Genomic DNA, 16526 nt, shown 5'->3' with positions numbered 1-16526 from the left:
GTGGGATTACTTTCCATTAAGTCTTTGATGAATTTCTGAAAACAATCATACTAAAATCAACAAACTCAATTCCATCAAAGAAACTTTTTCTGAGACATACTTAATATTATTATGTCTTCTACTAAGCATGTAGATTTTTCAAAGAAACAAGTAGCATAACAAAAAAATCTGATTTAAAAAAAGGATTTTCACAAAATTTCAATGTAGTTTTTCAAAGAAACAGCCACGTATGTTTTCATTTCTTCCAATGTAACTTGAAGGAGAACTTCTCATTAACATTTACAGACATACTAAATAAAGCCTAAATGGTATACTGATCTATCTTCATTACTACACAAAGATACCTTGTCAAGGTACCAAAAAAAAAAAAGCTCTCTAAGTTATATAACACAGACATATATTAAACAGGATACAGGCATAAAAAGAAATGAAACTAACTGCATGGAGGAAAACTGAAATTTCTCATTTCACTCTTACCGTATGTGACTCTAACTCAGCAATTTTTTCAGGGGACTCTGATCCCAAGTAATATATTCTAATCACATGGTCAGTGCTACCTGTAACAATGAACATGCCACCTAGAGGGGGGGAAAAATGAAAGGTGACCAAAAGAACTTAAATCTTTGAGATTAACTTTCAGGATAGTATGCTATATACTCATTTGAGTAAAATGCTAGCAAGGCATATAAGATTCTCCCCTTACCATCAAAGAAAAATTCTATTTTTAATGAAACAAAACCAAACAGAATTAAAAAACCCAAACAATACTGAAAACCCAAGAGCAGTATAAAAAGCTAAATCAATTATTTAACAAAACACACAAAAAGCACACTGAAAACAGACATGAACTTTAAAAAGCAGCCACAACCAAAAGAAATTCATTTCCTTAAAATTTATGTAAAAGCAATACATGAAATTAATTATAAGGTGAATTCTATTGTATAACTGTCCACTGCATGGAAGACTCCAAAATGGAAAATAATTTTCGTTAAGAAGGCATTAGGCTTGTAACACTACCAATACTTTAAAGCTCACTGAATAGCCATGCGATATTTTCAATCATAACTGAACAAGGCCCACCACCCAGGTAAACAAATTGCCCTGAGATTCAATCCATCTTGGATGATTATGTCTCAACAATGTCGTCATTATCATTAGGCAGCAATGGGCCAGATGTTGTGCTGAAAGCCATTTATGTCGACTGTCCCCAGCTCTCTTGGGGCTTACGGCCAAATGAAATGCTTCGTTTTCCTTCTTCCAAATAAACCACATGCCATTCAGAATTATAAGATGCAGAAAAAAATTAGGGCTAGAAGAAAACTTACACATGAAGGCTTTCACAACTCCCAAAAGAAAAACACTCAAGAGGATAATTTTAGAAAGAAAAAAAGAAACAGCCTACACACAAGTTCTGTATGTATAAAAATATCATAACAAAAATTAAAATAAAGAACTCTTAAAGCAGCTATTTCTCATCCAAAAAAAATAAATATGGAATCCAATTGAAGCAGCATCCTTTTGATGCTACACATTCTACTATCTCCATCTCAATATGTCAACTTGTCTTCCACCAGTACAGCTGGAAGGGGAAGACACTGGGCACTTTCAACAAACTACTCAGATTATATCAGACTTATTTATGTGTTTGTGACATGGCCCATCTAGGATACTGCACTGAAAACTCCTTGAGGACAGGGGCTACAAACAAAACTTTTCATCTAGCTCAGTACCTTGCAGTAAGCATTGTAATAAATATTTGTTAAATCGAATTGAAATAACTGAGGATGTGAAGGTTTGAGAAAGACTAATTCCTACTTTCACTGTAGCACTGAGGAAATCTTGAGACAAATGCACAGGGAATAAATTGTGTGCGTGTGTGTGTGCGCGTGTGTGTGTGTGTGCATGTGTAGAACCCTGTAACTGGGGAAAATGGTGGAGTGGGAAGGGGGGCAGAGATGGTTTGCCATAAAAACAATAATGATTAACCTTAAATAGCACTTTATGTTTTGAAAACACTTTAAATGTATTATCTCATTTGATCTTCAAAATCCTATGAGATATGTGCTATTATCTTCATTTTATAGGTGAGGAAACCAAGGCTGAAAAGGCTTAAGTGACTTGCCCGTGTTAATAAATCAATCACTATAATGACTAAGGAGGCATTAGAACTAAGGCCTTCCTGACACCAACAGCAAGATGGAAAAGCAAAACTAACTGCCATGTTCACATCGTTGTCAGTCAATGCTCAACATCACATGGTGGTTATCTAAATCAGTAGACTACCAAAAAGATTGGTTACTTCTCATTCATTCAACAAACATTAAATGCCTACTGCGTACAGAGCACACGATAACAGAGACAACAAAACTGTTGCTGCCTTCCAGGAATTTGCATTCTAACAGGGATGTGAGGGGAGGTGGGAAGAGGGCAAGAAAAATTCCCCATCAAAGGTGGCATCTGATAGGAGCTTTTAAAGGAAGCTAAGCATGTGAGAAGCACATTCCAAGGCACGGGCAGGGGGAAGCACATGTGAAGGCACAGCATGGGAGATGGAATGTTTCCACTGGCTAGATAAGACCAGGTCCCTGCCCTCATGGGGCTTACAGTCTAAAAGGGGGATAAATACACACACAGATAATCTTGATATCCAGTAAATGTGGCAGACAAGGGCAGACCAAATATTATATTCACCAACCTACACACTATTCCTGTATGTAATAGCATCTCCACTGGGAATTTGGAGGTGGGAAGGAAGAGATCAAACATAAATGAAGTTACACTTATATTTGCTATGTGTTAGCTGGTAAAGTTTGGTAAGGAAGAAGGGGACTGAATGGGAGTAAGAGATGAAGATTGGGGACTCTCTTTAGGTTACTTCATGGTCTTTCCCCTGCCTTTCATAGCAATTATGCTCAAGCCTTAAAAAACTAAACTGGCCTTACATTTCACTTAAAGTCCCAAAAGGTCTGTCACACTTGGTTTACGTAGGCATCCATTCATCAAACATCAAAAGGTGTCAAAAGAAGCATTTTTTTTTGTTACCACATCACCGAAGGGGAAAATAAAATCTATATATGTAGGAATTTTCCATAACATTTTAACTGTTTGGTGAAACAAGGTCAACTTCAATATTTTTACATACATACCAGAACTAAAAGAAGAGCAAGAAATTTGAACCCCAGGTCTGGACCTCTCAGTAAATTTCAGTGGACGATCCCTAAAAAAACAAGCACTAGTTGTTATCATCCTCTACAAATTTTAAAGAAAAACACTACTCACCGAATGGGGAATTCAACACACCTTATATAAGACTGATATAAGGCTGATGTAAGGCTTGCATTGTAGACTGGAAGTAAATCCAAGTCTGAGATATCATTCCCTAAATGCAATGTCTGGCATCAATATGCTTAAGGTCAATGCACACTGGTACCAGATAATGTATATCAGTGAAATGGTAGTGGGGATTCTCACTAAAATTTCTAAATATGCTTTTCAAGGCCTATAATCCATCATTATTACCTCTAACAGTAACAACAACAACAAAAGCCTTGTGTTTACATAACACTTAAAGGCTTACAAAGAGCTTTCCAATTATCATCTCATTTAATCCTCACCACAACCCTGGAAGGTAGGTGCTATTATCATGCCCATTTTACTGATGAAGAAAATGAAGCAGATAAAAGTTAAGTGACTTGCCCAGGGTCACACAGCTAGTAAGTGTCTGAGGATACATTCAAACTCAGGTCTTGACTGGTCTCAGGATCCAGCATTCTACCCTGTGTGTCAATCTAAGTGAACTGCATTCAATTTATTGTGTTACTTCACAATTTGATTACAATGGGGCCCTAATTCCAAATAGATGAATTTTGTCAATCACAGGAAATTTTAACAAATAGTCTCTTTAACATTACCTGGACAAGGATTCTTATTCTAAAATTTGACACAAATCTACCAAACCAATAAATGTATCTCCCTTGCATGGCATCAGCCAAAGAATTTCTCGGCTCAGAGGAGGTGGTTTTTAGTAAGTTTATCGTTTTCTGAGTAAGCTGCTCATGCCCACTCTTGCTTACTTGAATTTCAGTGTGTTCACGTGCCACTGCCAGAAGCAAATTGTTCCATCAGCACCAGTTGAAGTGAGGTAACGGGTTGTTCCTTTCCTTGCTGGGCAAAACTAAGGAGGAAAGCAAACCAAAATGATTATTTTCAGGCCTACATTATTTCAAACCTTTAAATAACAACTTATTTCAATTAATATATTTTAAAAGTTTAACTCTCGGAGCAGCTAGGTGACGCAGTGGATAAAGCTCTGGCCTTGGAGTCAGGAGCTCCTGAGTTCAAATCTGACCTCAGACACTTGACACTGACTAGCTGTGTGACCCTGGGCAAGTCACTTAACCCCAACTGCCTCACCAAAAACAAAAAAAGAAAAAAAAAAGGTTTAGCTCTCACACTCTGACCAATTAGTAGCTTGTTTATGAAAAATTGTTAAGAAATGTAACAAGAAGTTAAATTTAAAACATTTTTGTTCCAGGGGGCAGTCAGGTGGTGCAGTGGATAGAGTACCGGCTCTGGAGTCAAGTGGACCTGAGTTCAAATCCGGCCTCAGACACATAACATTCACTAACTGTGTGACTCTGGGCAAGTCACTTAACTCCAAATGCCTCATGAAAAAAAAAAAAACAACAAAAAAACACAACCCAAACTACACATGATAATAAAAATCATTGAGTTTAAATCACACAAAGTAAAAAACATTTTTGTTCCACAAAAGACTTGAAGACCATTTTGTTATTTTTGTTATCTAAGTTCAATTTATTCACCTGTAAACGGAGGTAATATCTGCCCTTTTTTTAGAGCATCATAATTTGGGTCAATTTAAATTATATATTTTTGCATGTGCAACAAAATAAACCAAAAAGAATTCAGTATTAATATGTTAAATCATGTATATGTAAAACTTCACATAAAATCTAAAATTTTTTAAATTCAGTAGACCTCCAGCCAAGATGGGTGGCAGAACAGAGGCAAATCACCAAGTTTCAACCTACCTACTCTAGAAAAAATCTAAAATTGCAAACATACCTAATAACGACCACAAAATCCAATGAGAAGCTATAAGAACTGACTCATCTGACCCTAGAACTGTAGAAAAAGTCAGACAGAAGCCCATGAGCTAGAGGAAACGAGGGCACCAGCAAAGACAGTGCCAGTACAAACAAATCTATAACCTCCCAGCGGGAGCAGAGATGTTTATGCCTTACAAGGGTCTGTTTCCAGAATGCAACATTTCAAAGGGCAAAAGATACAAGCTTATAAGCAGCAATAATTTACCCTACCCTACCTACATAGACCTACAGGTGGAAAAAATGGACCCTTAAAGATGACTTCCTATCATTTCTGATGAAAAGACCAAAGCTGAGTAGGAACTTTGAAACTCGAACATTAGTCAAAAGAAACCTATAAAGGTATATTCATTTGAGTAACTGGAAGGAGTTTTATAAGGTTGAAGTGCCGCCAGTCTAATGGAGACAGAAGAAATGTGTGTGTCCCTTCAGAACTGTAATGTTTTCAAAGGGTGCTGAGGGAGTTAAGAGAGACAAAGGACCTGGAGGGAGAACAGTTTTGTTGTGAGAGTTTTAAGAGAAAAAGGAGAAGGGGGTTTCAAAGGAACACTGGTGTAGAGAGGCTAGACCTTGCTAATTCTCCTAATTGGGGTGTGTGAGAAGCAAAGCATACACAAATGGAGGAAGGGATGTGGAGAAGGGACATCAGACAAACCTGACTGTTATTTATCTGAAACAGACAAAGGAGGGTTAAATACACACACACACACACACACACACACACACACACACACACACACACACAGAGTTTGGTGTAGAAATACATCAAACTCAACAGTGAAATAAGCAGGGCTAGAGAATGGGGAGGTTAAGAGGGAGTTTAATACTGAAGAATGAATAGCCACATGCAAAACAAACTTCCTGATCCTGAAAGGGGGGATTAAAAGGGAAAAAGCAAAGAAAAGAAGGTGCCCATCAATTGGGAAATGAAAAGGGAAGCAACTATTCATCTTCCAAATTAAAAATGCACAGATTCTTTTTATTTCAATATAAAAACCTTTCAACTCCAGAGAAGCCAATAAAACCCAGTATGTGCTCAATTCCTCATGAATGGGTGGGATGTCCCACAAATAACTAGTTGAGCTCAAATTAACAGCGGAAGAATGAAAGGATGCACCACGTTGGGACGTCCCGCCAGAGCACGGTGGCCCAAGCGCTCATTTCAGAAGGCTCATGCTGCTCTTCGGCTCACAACACAAAGGGAGGAAAAGTATGACTTGAATCAATGGTTTGGCCAAAAAGCTGCTTTAGGAGTCTCCAGGAGAGTCAGTAAAACACACCTGGAAGAGGTCCTTCCCTGGCAAACATTTCAAGAAGGGGATGAAGCTGTTAGGAGCTTAGATGTCAAATTCCAAGCTTGTGTGAAAGGACAAGTAGGTGATCAAATGTCGATGTCGCCAGAGCTCAGAACAAATCTCACTCACCAAACACGAAGACCTCTACACAAAGAAGCAAGGCAAAACCTGTTTCTATCCTCAAAAGGTTTTCTGTACTCCTCAAGGCACTAAGCCCTTTGGCCCTCCCTAATTCTTGAAAAGCACCCAGAATACACTCAGGGGTCAGCCTTTTCAAAGAAAAAAGGTCCTCTTTGATAATACAGCATTTCTTACTTCCCTTTACCTTCCCCTTCAACAAGCAACAGCTGAGCAGTGCTCATCCTTGCGTGCAGGCTGTATCCCACCCCTTGCCCCCCAAAGCCAAGCACAGGGACGATGGGCATTTTTGCTTCCTTTTTGCTCACCTGTATGGAAGTAATAGATGCTGAATGCCCCTGAAGGACAGCAACTGGTGCACAGGTTTGAAGACACCATACTCTGACCACTTTATCACAGCTGCCAGCAGCAAGAAGCGTGTTTTCATAGTTGACAGCCATGTCAGAAATTTCGGCAGAATGCCCGCGTAGTGTAGAGAGGAGCCGCCCATCATCAGTAGCCCAAATTTTTACCAAACAGTCATCCGAACCCTGTAATTACAAGGACACAAAATAGTACAGGGAAGAAAACAGTTAATGGACACAAAAGCAGCCATTTCAATAGAGCTCGAAGGCTTGCGATGTTTCTCATTTGACCCTTTCATGAGGTAGGTACTACAGGATTCTTTAAAAAAAAAAAAAGAATGGATTCTTATCCTCATTTTACAGAATAAGAAATTGAGAGTTAGCCTGCCTGTAATCTATCCAACCAGTAAATCCTGGCGAGGGGATACCAACATCACTGATTCCGAGGCCATTGCTCTTTCCACCATACCATGCTGGAGTCCCCACGTCTCAGGGTTTTGCTATTTAACCCCCAAAATATTTATAGCAGTGTTTGTTGTTGTTGCCAAGAACTGGAAATAAGGTGGGCTCCCATCAACTGGGGATTAGCTGAGTCAATTATGGCAGCATATTAACGTAACAGAATATTGCTGTGATATAAGGAATAATGAAAGCAAGGAAACCTGAGAAAATGTTTATCAAATGACAGCCAGTGACGTGAGCAGAATCAGAGACTAGAAAGCAGTGTGGCGGAAAGATGCCTGGTTTTGGTTTACAACAGCAGTGGGTCAAAATGAAAGAATAGACTGACTCAAAAAATCACAAGTTAGCATTATCTACTATATTTTATGGTATTTTTATTTATTTTGCTAAACATTTCCCAATTGCATTTCAATCTGGTTCAGCAAAACTCTGCAGTAAGTTTGAAACTCTGGTGTAGAAGATCTGAATATGAATTCTAGCTAATCTTGAGGTCTAACCCTCGGGAAGTCATTTTGCTCATCTATGCTTCCAGTTTCTTCATCTGCAAAATAAGAGGATGGGAATGGATGGTCCAAGGTCCCTTTTAACTTTAAAACTACAATTTTCTGAACTCCTATTTCCAGGCTAATTACCCCTCACTCCTCACCACACAGTCTATGTTCCAGTCAACTGGCCTCCTCACTATTCCCCACCAAAGTCACCCACCGCCTCTTGCCTCTGTCAGCCAGCACAGACCCATTCCTAGATGGATCTCCTTACTTAACCCCTCCCCTCTTTAGAAGCCCTAACTCCCTTTAAGACTCAGCTGACTCTTTACTAGCTATGTGACCCTGGGCAAGTCACTTAACCCCAATGGCATTGCCAAAAAAAAAAAAAAAGACTCAGCTGACTCTTACCTCCTATAAAATGCCTTGCCTGATTTCTTCTGTCTCCATCTCCCCCGACAACAACTTTTAATTTATTTGTTATCTGTTCTGTATGGACTTACACAGGGACTATTCTGAACTGATACACAATGAAGAACACAGAACCAAGAGCAAAATAAAAATGACTAGAATTAACTGAAATAAAAATACTGCAAGAGGCTTGCACTCCAATGATAATGAATAGGGCAAGCACATAATCAAATACCTTTCCTCTCTCTAGAGAGGTAGATGCTGATAGGGTCACTGTTTTTATTACTTAATGTTTTTTACTTCGTTAACAAAGGGTTTAATCGGGGAAGCAAAGCAAACAAGTGGGGGAAGTCAATAAAACTTTTTAGCTTAAAAAAAAAAAAGAGAACATGATCATAGGCCGGGTTTCCTTTAGTTCTTCTGCCCTTTTCATTAAAATACAGAATCTAAAGCTATCTCAGAGGGAATCCACTAGTCACCTCAATAAGTGGGGTATCCAATCTTTGCTTGAAGATGCCAAAAGGAAGACACCTCCTGCCACCTGAGACCGCTCCAAATGCCAACATTTCATTACACTTAGCTTAAAAGAGCCATGACTCTCTAATGACAAACAAGAACGGGTCTAATCCCTTCTTCCCCACGGCAGCCTTTCAAATACTTAAGAGACAGCCATTGGACCTCTTGTCAATTTTCTCTAATAACTTCAGATCAATTGAAACACATCCAGAGCTATGGTTTTATTTACTAACTTCAAGCTTGACTATCCAGGTACAAGGATCATATAGCTGTCGATTTACTAAGAAAAACTGGTAATCAACATGCTATGTGAAAAAAATAGAAAAATGCATTCAAGAAACAATTTATATGAAATAAACTTTTCATCATAAAACTATCAGGGCTTGCATGCATTTAACGTTTTAAAATTAAATTTTCCAAAAGAAGAAAATACTGATTGAGAATATAGAATAACTGATGAGGGGAAATCAAAGCTTCTACTAATATCTTTTTCTTTATTCAAAGTCCTTAATAAAGGAACTTGGTGCTTATGAAAACACATTGGCATGAAATCTACGTTCTTGATAAATTGTGAATATGACATGGTATCATAAACTTTAAACTCACTGTGAAAATTCTTCTCCCACTTCGGTCAAATGCTACACAGTAGACAGATGATAAGTGACCCAGAATTCTCTTGTGCATCTTCATTTGTTGGTAAGAAGATGAGGGGAATATATGGCTGAAGCGACCACATCCAGTTAACTGTCTGGCAGAAGTGATCGTTACTGGAAAAACAAATAGGAAATTGATTTTAAACCCGTCTCATGATATTGTTATGAAATAAGATTCTATGATTATCTATGAGAAATGTTGACAAAATGGGATGCACAACACCCTATCTCACCCACTGGCAGGGCCAAAAATGCCTTTCAAAATCAACAATCTGCAGATCACTTTTTGTTCCCACTCAAACATTAAATTCCTAATGTCTCCACGATTCTTTTTGTCAGGTTTCTCCCCCCCCCTTACAGTCCAGAACACAGTCAAGTTCAAGTATCTAACTACCCTAACATGTGGGGCTTCTAGGATAGGGCTAAGTTCTATCAAAAGTAGTTTCATGCTATTCAGTTACAATGGCACAGACTTAAAATAAGAAATAATCTCTTCTGCACCTTCCTGTAGTCAATCTCCATTCCTACAGGTCCTTAACCATCCATCAACTAGGCTTCTACTACCTTTCCAATAGTGGATCTGTCTATTATCATCTTACGTGACATCGGCAAAATACTTCCCTTATCCAGGTCTCAAATTCCTCATTTCCAAAATGAGGGGTGGCATTATCCAGCAATTAGGGGATGGGTGGATAAACTGTGGTGTACAAACATCTTCGAATATTAAGCCAGAAGAAATGAGAAAAAGCAAGTATAAGCAAATAGGAAGCATCACAGAGAGGAGGGAAAAAAAGTATTATCAAACCCCAACATACAGATGGCAGCCCAAAGCACACAACAATAGTGGCATTTACAGAAAAACAGGGAAAGAGTTTAAAAAGAGACACAGAAACTAAAAGGTAACTTGCTACTATCTTGTTAGAGGAAAAGTCTAGATTTTTTATTTTAACCACAGTATTAGTGTAGTATACGGATTCTTGAGACTCTTGATTGTACATGGGTCCGGTTTTACTTTTATTAATGGTTATGGATTACGAATGAAGACACTGAATCAGATGACATCCAGGCTCCTTCCAAAGCTCTGAGCTTCCACAGGTGTGGGATGGTCCCTAGAGTGAGAGGGACCTTTCCTCTTCCAGCAATAGATACACCCACTTTGGGGCTTTTCCCCAAATGCCTGGCTGGCTGTGCAGTCACACACTTCAGTAATTCAACAGATTCTTCACTGGCTCTGACCCACGAACCCTTTTACGTTCTCTACCCTTATCCCCCAGACTTCAATACGGGCTCTTCCAGGGATGCATCAGGAAAAGGACAGTGACCAAAGCCCAGGTGACAGAACAGCAAAGTGTGGGCACTAGGTTCTGGTAGGCCCAGGTGGGGGCACCGTGCTCAATTCTATGTGCCACATTTTAGGATGGACGCTAAAGAGACAGGATGTGACATCGTATGAGCAAAAGCTGCAGGAACAGAGGAAGGAAGACCTTTAGGGCAAATATAATTCCTATCTTCGGTTTTTGGAGGGTAATCATCTGAAAGAGGGATTAGCCTTGTCCTATTTAGCCCTTGAGATCAGCAATAATAGCAACAGAAGAAATATCAATGAGGCAGATTTAGGGAACAAGGAAAAACTCTTAACAAAGAGAGGGATTCAAAATTGAAATGGCCTGAGCAGGCTGGATGCTCTTTGAATGGAGATCTTATAGAGAACCCTATCCAGGTTCCTGTTGGATTAAATGACCTCTAAATTCCCTTTGAATTGCTAAACTCTATGCCAAATTGTGATTCCATTTTAAAACAAAATAACCTAAAAATCATCTCTTACACTGTTTCTTTGTTGACCTTTCCTCGTTTTAAAAAACAATCATCCCCTGGCTCTTTACAAGTCAACACTCCCCAGCCTCAAACAGACAAACCTGTCCTACCCATCCCCTTCCCATTAGACTTGGCCTCTTTTTTGTATCCTGAGCCCTTAGCACAGTGCCTGCGCTTAAGAAGTATTTACTAATTGACTGGAATCCACCCTATGGCACCCTACATGTAGGATGGAGCTCCCCATAAACATGGCCCTAATTTAGGAGTGCCTAATATGATTACATGTTAAAAACAAGTACTCCCTGGCACATTATAACATTTAAAAGAATTAAGATACTATATTTACACTTCCAACTAAATTCCCTCAATTCACGGTCATCTCAAGCTGAAAAAGCATTCTGTAACATAGTACGAAAAATGAAGCATAATAATAATTATAATAATTATGAGCGCTAACATTTAGATAGTGTTTATGATGTACCGAGCACTTTGCAATTATTATCTCATTTGATTGTCATAACAACCCTGGGAGGTAGGTGCTACTATTATCTCCATTTTACAAATGAGGACACTAAAGCAAACAGAGGTGAAGTGACTTGCCCAGGGTCACACAGCTAGTAAGTGTCTGAGGCTGAATATGAACCCAGGTCTTCCTAACTCCAGCCCCATCACTCTGTCCACTACACCATCTAGCTGCCCAACCTCAACCCTAATTCCAAGTACAGTTACTCCTGTCTTACACAAGGTAAATTTATGGCAAGATTATGGTCCTGGCTAAATCATAACACTTGTTGCAATCAAAATTACAAGTTAATCAACTTTTCTATAGGGAAATAGGAAGAGAAGACTTATAGCCTCTAACAAGTCCAAAAGTTCATGTCTCCAGGCCCAGATAAACTACATCCTGGGGTGATGGGAGAATAAGCAGGCATGATTAGTGAGGCCCTTGTAGGGATTTTAGAAAGACTGATGGAGAACTCGTGAGGTACCAGAAAATTGGAGAAGAGGGAAAAGGTTATCCTAATTTTCAAAAATGGAAGCTCAGGCAGTATGCAAGCTACAGACTAGGGAGCTAGCTCCAAATTCTTGGCAAAGTTCCAGAATGTATTACTAAAGCATGCTTATTGAACAACTATGTAGAAAGGAGGGAGTGATCACAAACCCCAGGTCATACTAGACTAACCTCATTTACTCTTTTTTTTTCTTTAACAGTTCTGAGGCTAGGAACCTTCCTGGCAAAGGGGCTACTGCACTGGACACAGAGTCAGGCAGAGCTGGGTTCAAAGGTTCACACACAATAACACCATGGGACTCTGGGAGTCACTGGACCTCCTGAACCTAAGTATCCTTGGTGATGAAAATGAGGATAATAATAGCACTAACCTCACAGTGCTGTTGTGAGGATCAAATGAATTAATATGTAAAATACTCTGAAAACTCTGTCAGCTGTCACTATTATAATTCTGATGCCTCAGCTTGGCAGGGAGGTTTCCAAGACTAAGGCCAGGCTCTGCTGAGGTCTCCAGTGAAGTCTCTATCTGCTTTCTGAGATCCAGCCTGGCTGGCAATGGAGAGGCTCATCACCAGTAGGCCTGCTGCTTGTGATAAATTATTCGGCCAGAAAAACCCATCAAACATACAAAAATATAAATGACCTTCAGTCCTGTCTGGAGCCTTCCATTTCTTCACTGAAAATGGCAGAGTGCCAAGAAAGGGGCCAAAGTGTGCCAAGAATACCAGTTTTAGATTGGCTACTGGGAGATCCTTGTCTCATGACAGAGTAGACATAATGCAGGAGCAAGTGAATCCTCCCAACCCAGACATCCTGGCTATAAATGAAACTCAAAAACAAAAGGAAGCTATAGCAAAATCAAAAGATGCTTCATAACTTCTCAGAGAAGAGAAGAAGGGAGCTGGCAGAGTTGGCTTTATCATGTATCCAAAGGTATCATTTTATAAAGCATTTAAGTACTGATTGTTGATAAGCATTTACAGGAAGATCATTGCAGCTCACAGACTAACATCTGGGGCCAAGCTGAGGATTAGGAAGGGAAATTCTACAAGAACTCGATAAGACCCATCTCCAAAGTGACTTGAAAAAGACTTTAATACCCAGTGACTTCAATGCAAATGTGGGAACAAAAGGCAGGTCAGTGAAAAAGATGTTGGAAATCATAGTTTAAGAATAGAAAATGAAAGAAGCCAAGTGTATTGGCTGTAGAAAAGCCCCACACCTACAAAACAGTCAAGAAAAGGCACAACAATATTGTAAACAAAAGGAGAATCAAAATGAAGTTGGAAATGTAATGACTTCTTAGCTCTGAGAAGAAAAGGGTTTTGCTTAACAGGTTTTGTTTTGGTTTTTTGGGTGGTGGTAGTGGTGGCAGTGGTAGTGATGAGGGATAGAGTAGGAGAGTACCTAGGAATTACTGAGATTTAAAAGGAACCTATAATATTATTTAAAAGAGAGTCACGAGGTCTTAGGCATGACAAACCTCAAATATCACTCAAAAAATTGACAACAAATTATATTTTGACAGGAAGCAACTGGTTATAATCATAGGAATTGATTCCCAATCAGCTATCTGGGTATGGTCATTTCTGACGGAAGTGTTAGGAAAAAAAGATCAACACTGACACCAAGCTGAGTAAAAAGGAGAAGACAATGACCTGTAACCACTCCAACCTGGTCAGGTTTTTTTTTTAAACCGTTGACTAAGAAAACCAGGAAGTAGACAAAAGAGACATCAACACAGACTAGAAGCATTTCCTAAGGAAGTTTGACCATGTATGTCAATCATTTGTGAGTCTAAAGTACAAAGCTAGCATATACTTGATCACCTTGCCAAGTGGAGAAAGAAAACAGCCGAACTATTTACACAATCTTACAGGAGATGATAGAATGATAGAACAGTATAATCTCAGCAAATAGTACGAAATAGTCCAGATTCAAACAAGTTTGGCAAGAAATCCATCTAAATAAAATCATCCCAAGCATATTTAAGGATGAAACTGGAAGGATAACAAACAAACAAAGGGAAACAATCTGTAAAGATTTCTTATGCCTTTCCTCTAGCAATGACAATGGAGCCAGTACATTCGTACACCAACATTAAAGTGACCAAAACGCTGCACGAGGAAGTAAAAATTGCACTTTTAAAAAACAAAAAGGAAAGAACAGCTGGGTAAGACTAAGTATACATGGAAAACACCAAAGCTACTAACACTATTTAAGGTAATGATGTTTATAAAAAGGCTTATGATTGAAGGCCAAAAAAATAGGTGAAGAGATAATGTTTACCAACCGACTTTCCCATATCTACCCATTTTCATGAGAACAATATACATACTCACTCACCTAGGGTATCTCTGATTAAGGTATGATAAAGGAACTGATAGGTTTTTGCAAATAGCACCCTACAGACAACAATCTTTATAGTCACAATGGACTGAAAGGTATAAAGAATATAAAAATCTCACTGTGTTTTTGTTCATGACTAAAAGAAAGCATTTGACTCAATAGAACAAAGAATCTTTTCCAATAAAATTTCAACAGACAAATGTATAACCAGCAAAGGGAGTGGTAAAGAGCAAGGGAAAACAGATAGTATATAACTTCCCTGGTGTCTACACAGTGTCAAAAGATCTAAATGAAGGAAGCCCTTAAGACGTTGAGCAGAACTCTTGTGGCCTATTTATGGGCAAGCATGGATTACAATCTGCCATTACTTCAGAGTATCCATATTGAGATACCAAAAGACATGTAAAAGTACTAGACTGGGGGCAGCTAGGTGGCACAGTGGATAGAGCACCGGCCCTGAATTCAGAAGGACCTGAGTTCAAATCCGGCCTCAGACACATAACACTTACTAGCTGTGTGACCCTGGGCAAGTCACTTAACCCCATTGCCTAGCCAAAAAAAAAAAAAAAGTACTAGACTGGTCTAGAGATCATGTCATACCAGGACTGGCTGAAGGAACTGGAGCTGACCTAGAGAAGGCTGATGAGGGAGTTGATCTTCGTCCTCAAGTATATGAAGGACCATTATGTGGAAGACTTGTTTTGCTTCGCCTGAGAGGGCATAAATAAGAGCAATGGATAGAATCTGCAAGGAGGTAAAAGAGGTAAGGAAAAACAGAGATGGACCAAAGTAGAATGAGGCACCCTGAGGAGTTATCTTCAAACAGTGCCTGGATGAATTGCTAGATAATGCATGTTTAACTATTCAGTGGTTTAGGTAGGACTGCAGCTAGGTAGCACTACAGCAGACAGAGCACCAGGCCTGGAGTCAGGAAAACAAGAGTTCAAATCTGACCTCAAACACTTACTAGCTATGTGATCCTGTAAAATGAGCTGGAGAAGGAAATGGCAAACCACTCCAGTATCTTTGCCAAGAAAATCCCAAATGAGGTCATGTCACGAAGAGTCGGACAAGACCAAAACGAGTAAATGACAAATTACGATTAACTGGACTAGGCAGCCTAGGAGATGATGACCAATCCTACAGTCCAGCTTTCAAACAAAGTAAGAGCCAGGGGCTATTTTAAGTTGACAAAAATGAAGGGGAAGACTTAAAAAAAAAAAAAGAATGATGAATAGAAAGTTATCAAATCTTTGTGGGCAAATATTGACATAGAAGCTAAGAATTTACATAATCTTTGAAATTTCAAAATACCTCTTCTTTCTCCTTTATGGGTACTCCCTTCCCTAACTCAAAGAGCAATTGTCTCTAGGTAGCCAACCCACTTTCGTGATGAGCATCTTCACATTTAGCTAGGCTGGTTCTAGAGAGCCAAGCCCACCTTAGAAACTTTGTTAAAGACTGATAGGCCCTGACAGAATTTGTACTTTGCTGACACAGCCTGTAAGGATCTAGGATTATATCCACTACCAAATGAGGCATTATAGAAGGAGTTTAGTGGCAGGCATCAAGTAATTATGGGAACAAAAGAAATAAATAACAGCAGAGTATACTCATTATCACTTCTCTTTATCCCCATACATATTTGAAGATTTTACTCCCTTCTAAAAAAATATGAATGGGCTTCACTTAGGAGCTGTTTCCCATCCTATCACCCCTATAATCCACATGGTTGAAAAAGGCAGAGAGAAGAAACCCTTCCCCTTGAGGGTCACATTGCTTTCCCACAGATGGACAAACCTCCTTTGTTGTTAGGTCTCCAACTTGAAAACAGTCACTTCGACTTCTACTTAGCTCTAGCCACCCAGTGTAAGCTATGTTTATGGAAGTACATTTGCGACCAAGTGGGATTAGCATCTT

General features: G+C 39.2%; 1 protein-coding gene across 5 annotated transcripts in view; it reads right to left on the bottom strand.

Annotated features, from left to right (window-relative positions):
* Positions 1–16526, bottom strand: part of BRWD3 (bromodomain and WD repeat domain containing 3) — a 126380-nt gene that overhangs the window by 77310 nt on the left and 32544 nt on the right. For all 5 annotated transcript variants that reach the window (XM_020964534.2, XM_078147921.1, XM_078147919.1 and 2 more), the window contains exons 7-11: positions 9384–9544; positions 6868–7089; positions 4074–4174; positions 3147–3217; positions 478–578 (exon numbers count right to left, since the gene is read on the bottom strand). In XM_020964534.2, coding sequence (XP_020820193.1) covers positions 478–578; positions 3147–3217; positions 4074–4174; positions 6868–7089; positions 9384–9544 — 656 coding nt within the window. The remainder of the gene's footprint in view (positions 1–477; positions 579–3146; positions 3218–4073; positions 4175–6867; positions 7090–9383; positions 9545–16526) is intronic.

This window comes from Phascolarctos cinereus, unplaced genomic scaffold (assembly GCF_003287225.1).
Source record: "Phascolarctos cinereus isolate Bilbo 61053 unplaced genomic scaffold, phaCin_HiC Scaffold_8;HRSCAF=390, whole genome shotgun sequence".
Taxonomy (NCBI): Eukaryota; Metazoa; Chordata; class Mammalia; order Diprotodontia; family Phascolarctidae; genus Phascolarctos; species Phascolarctos cinereus.
Note: the sequence above shows the minus strand (reverse complement) of the source record. Positions and strands in the feature narration are given on the sequence as shown.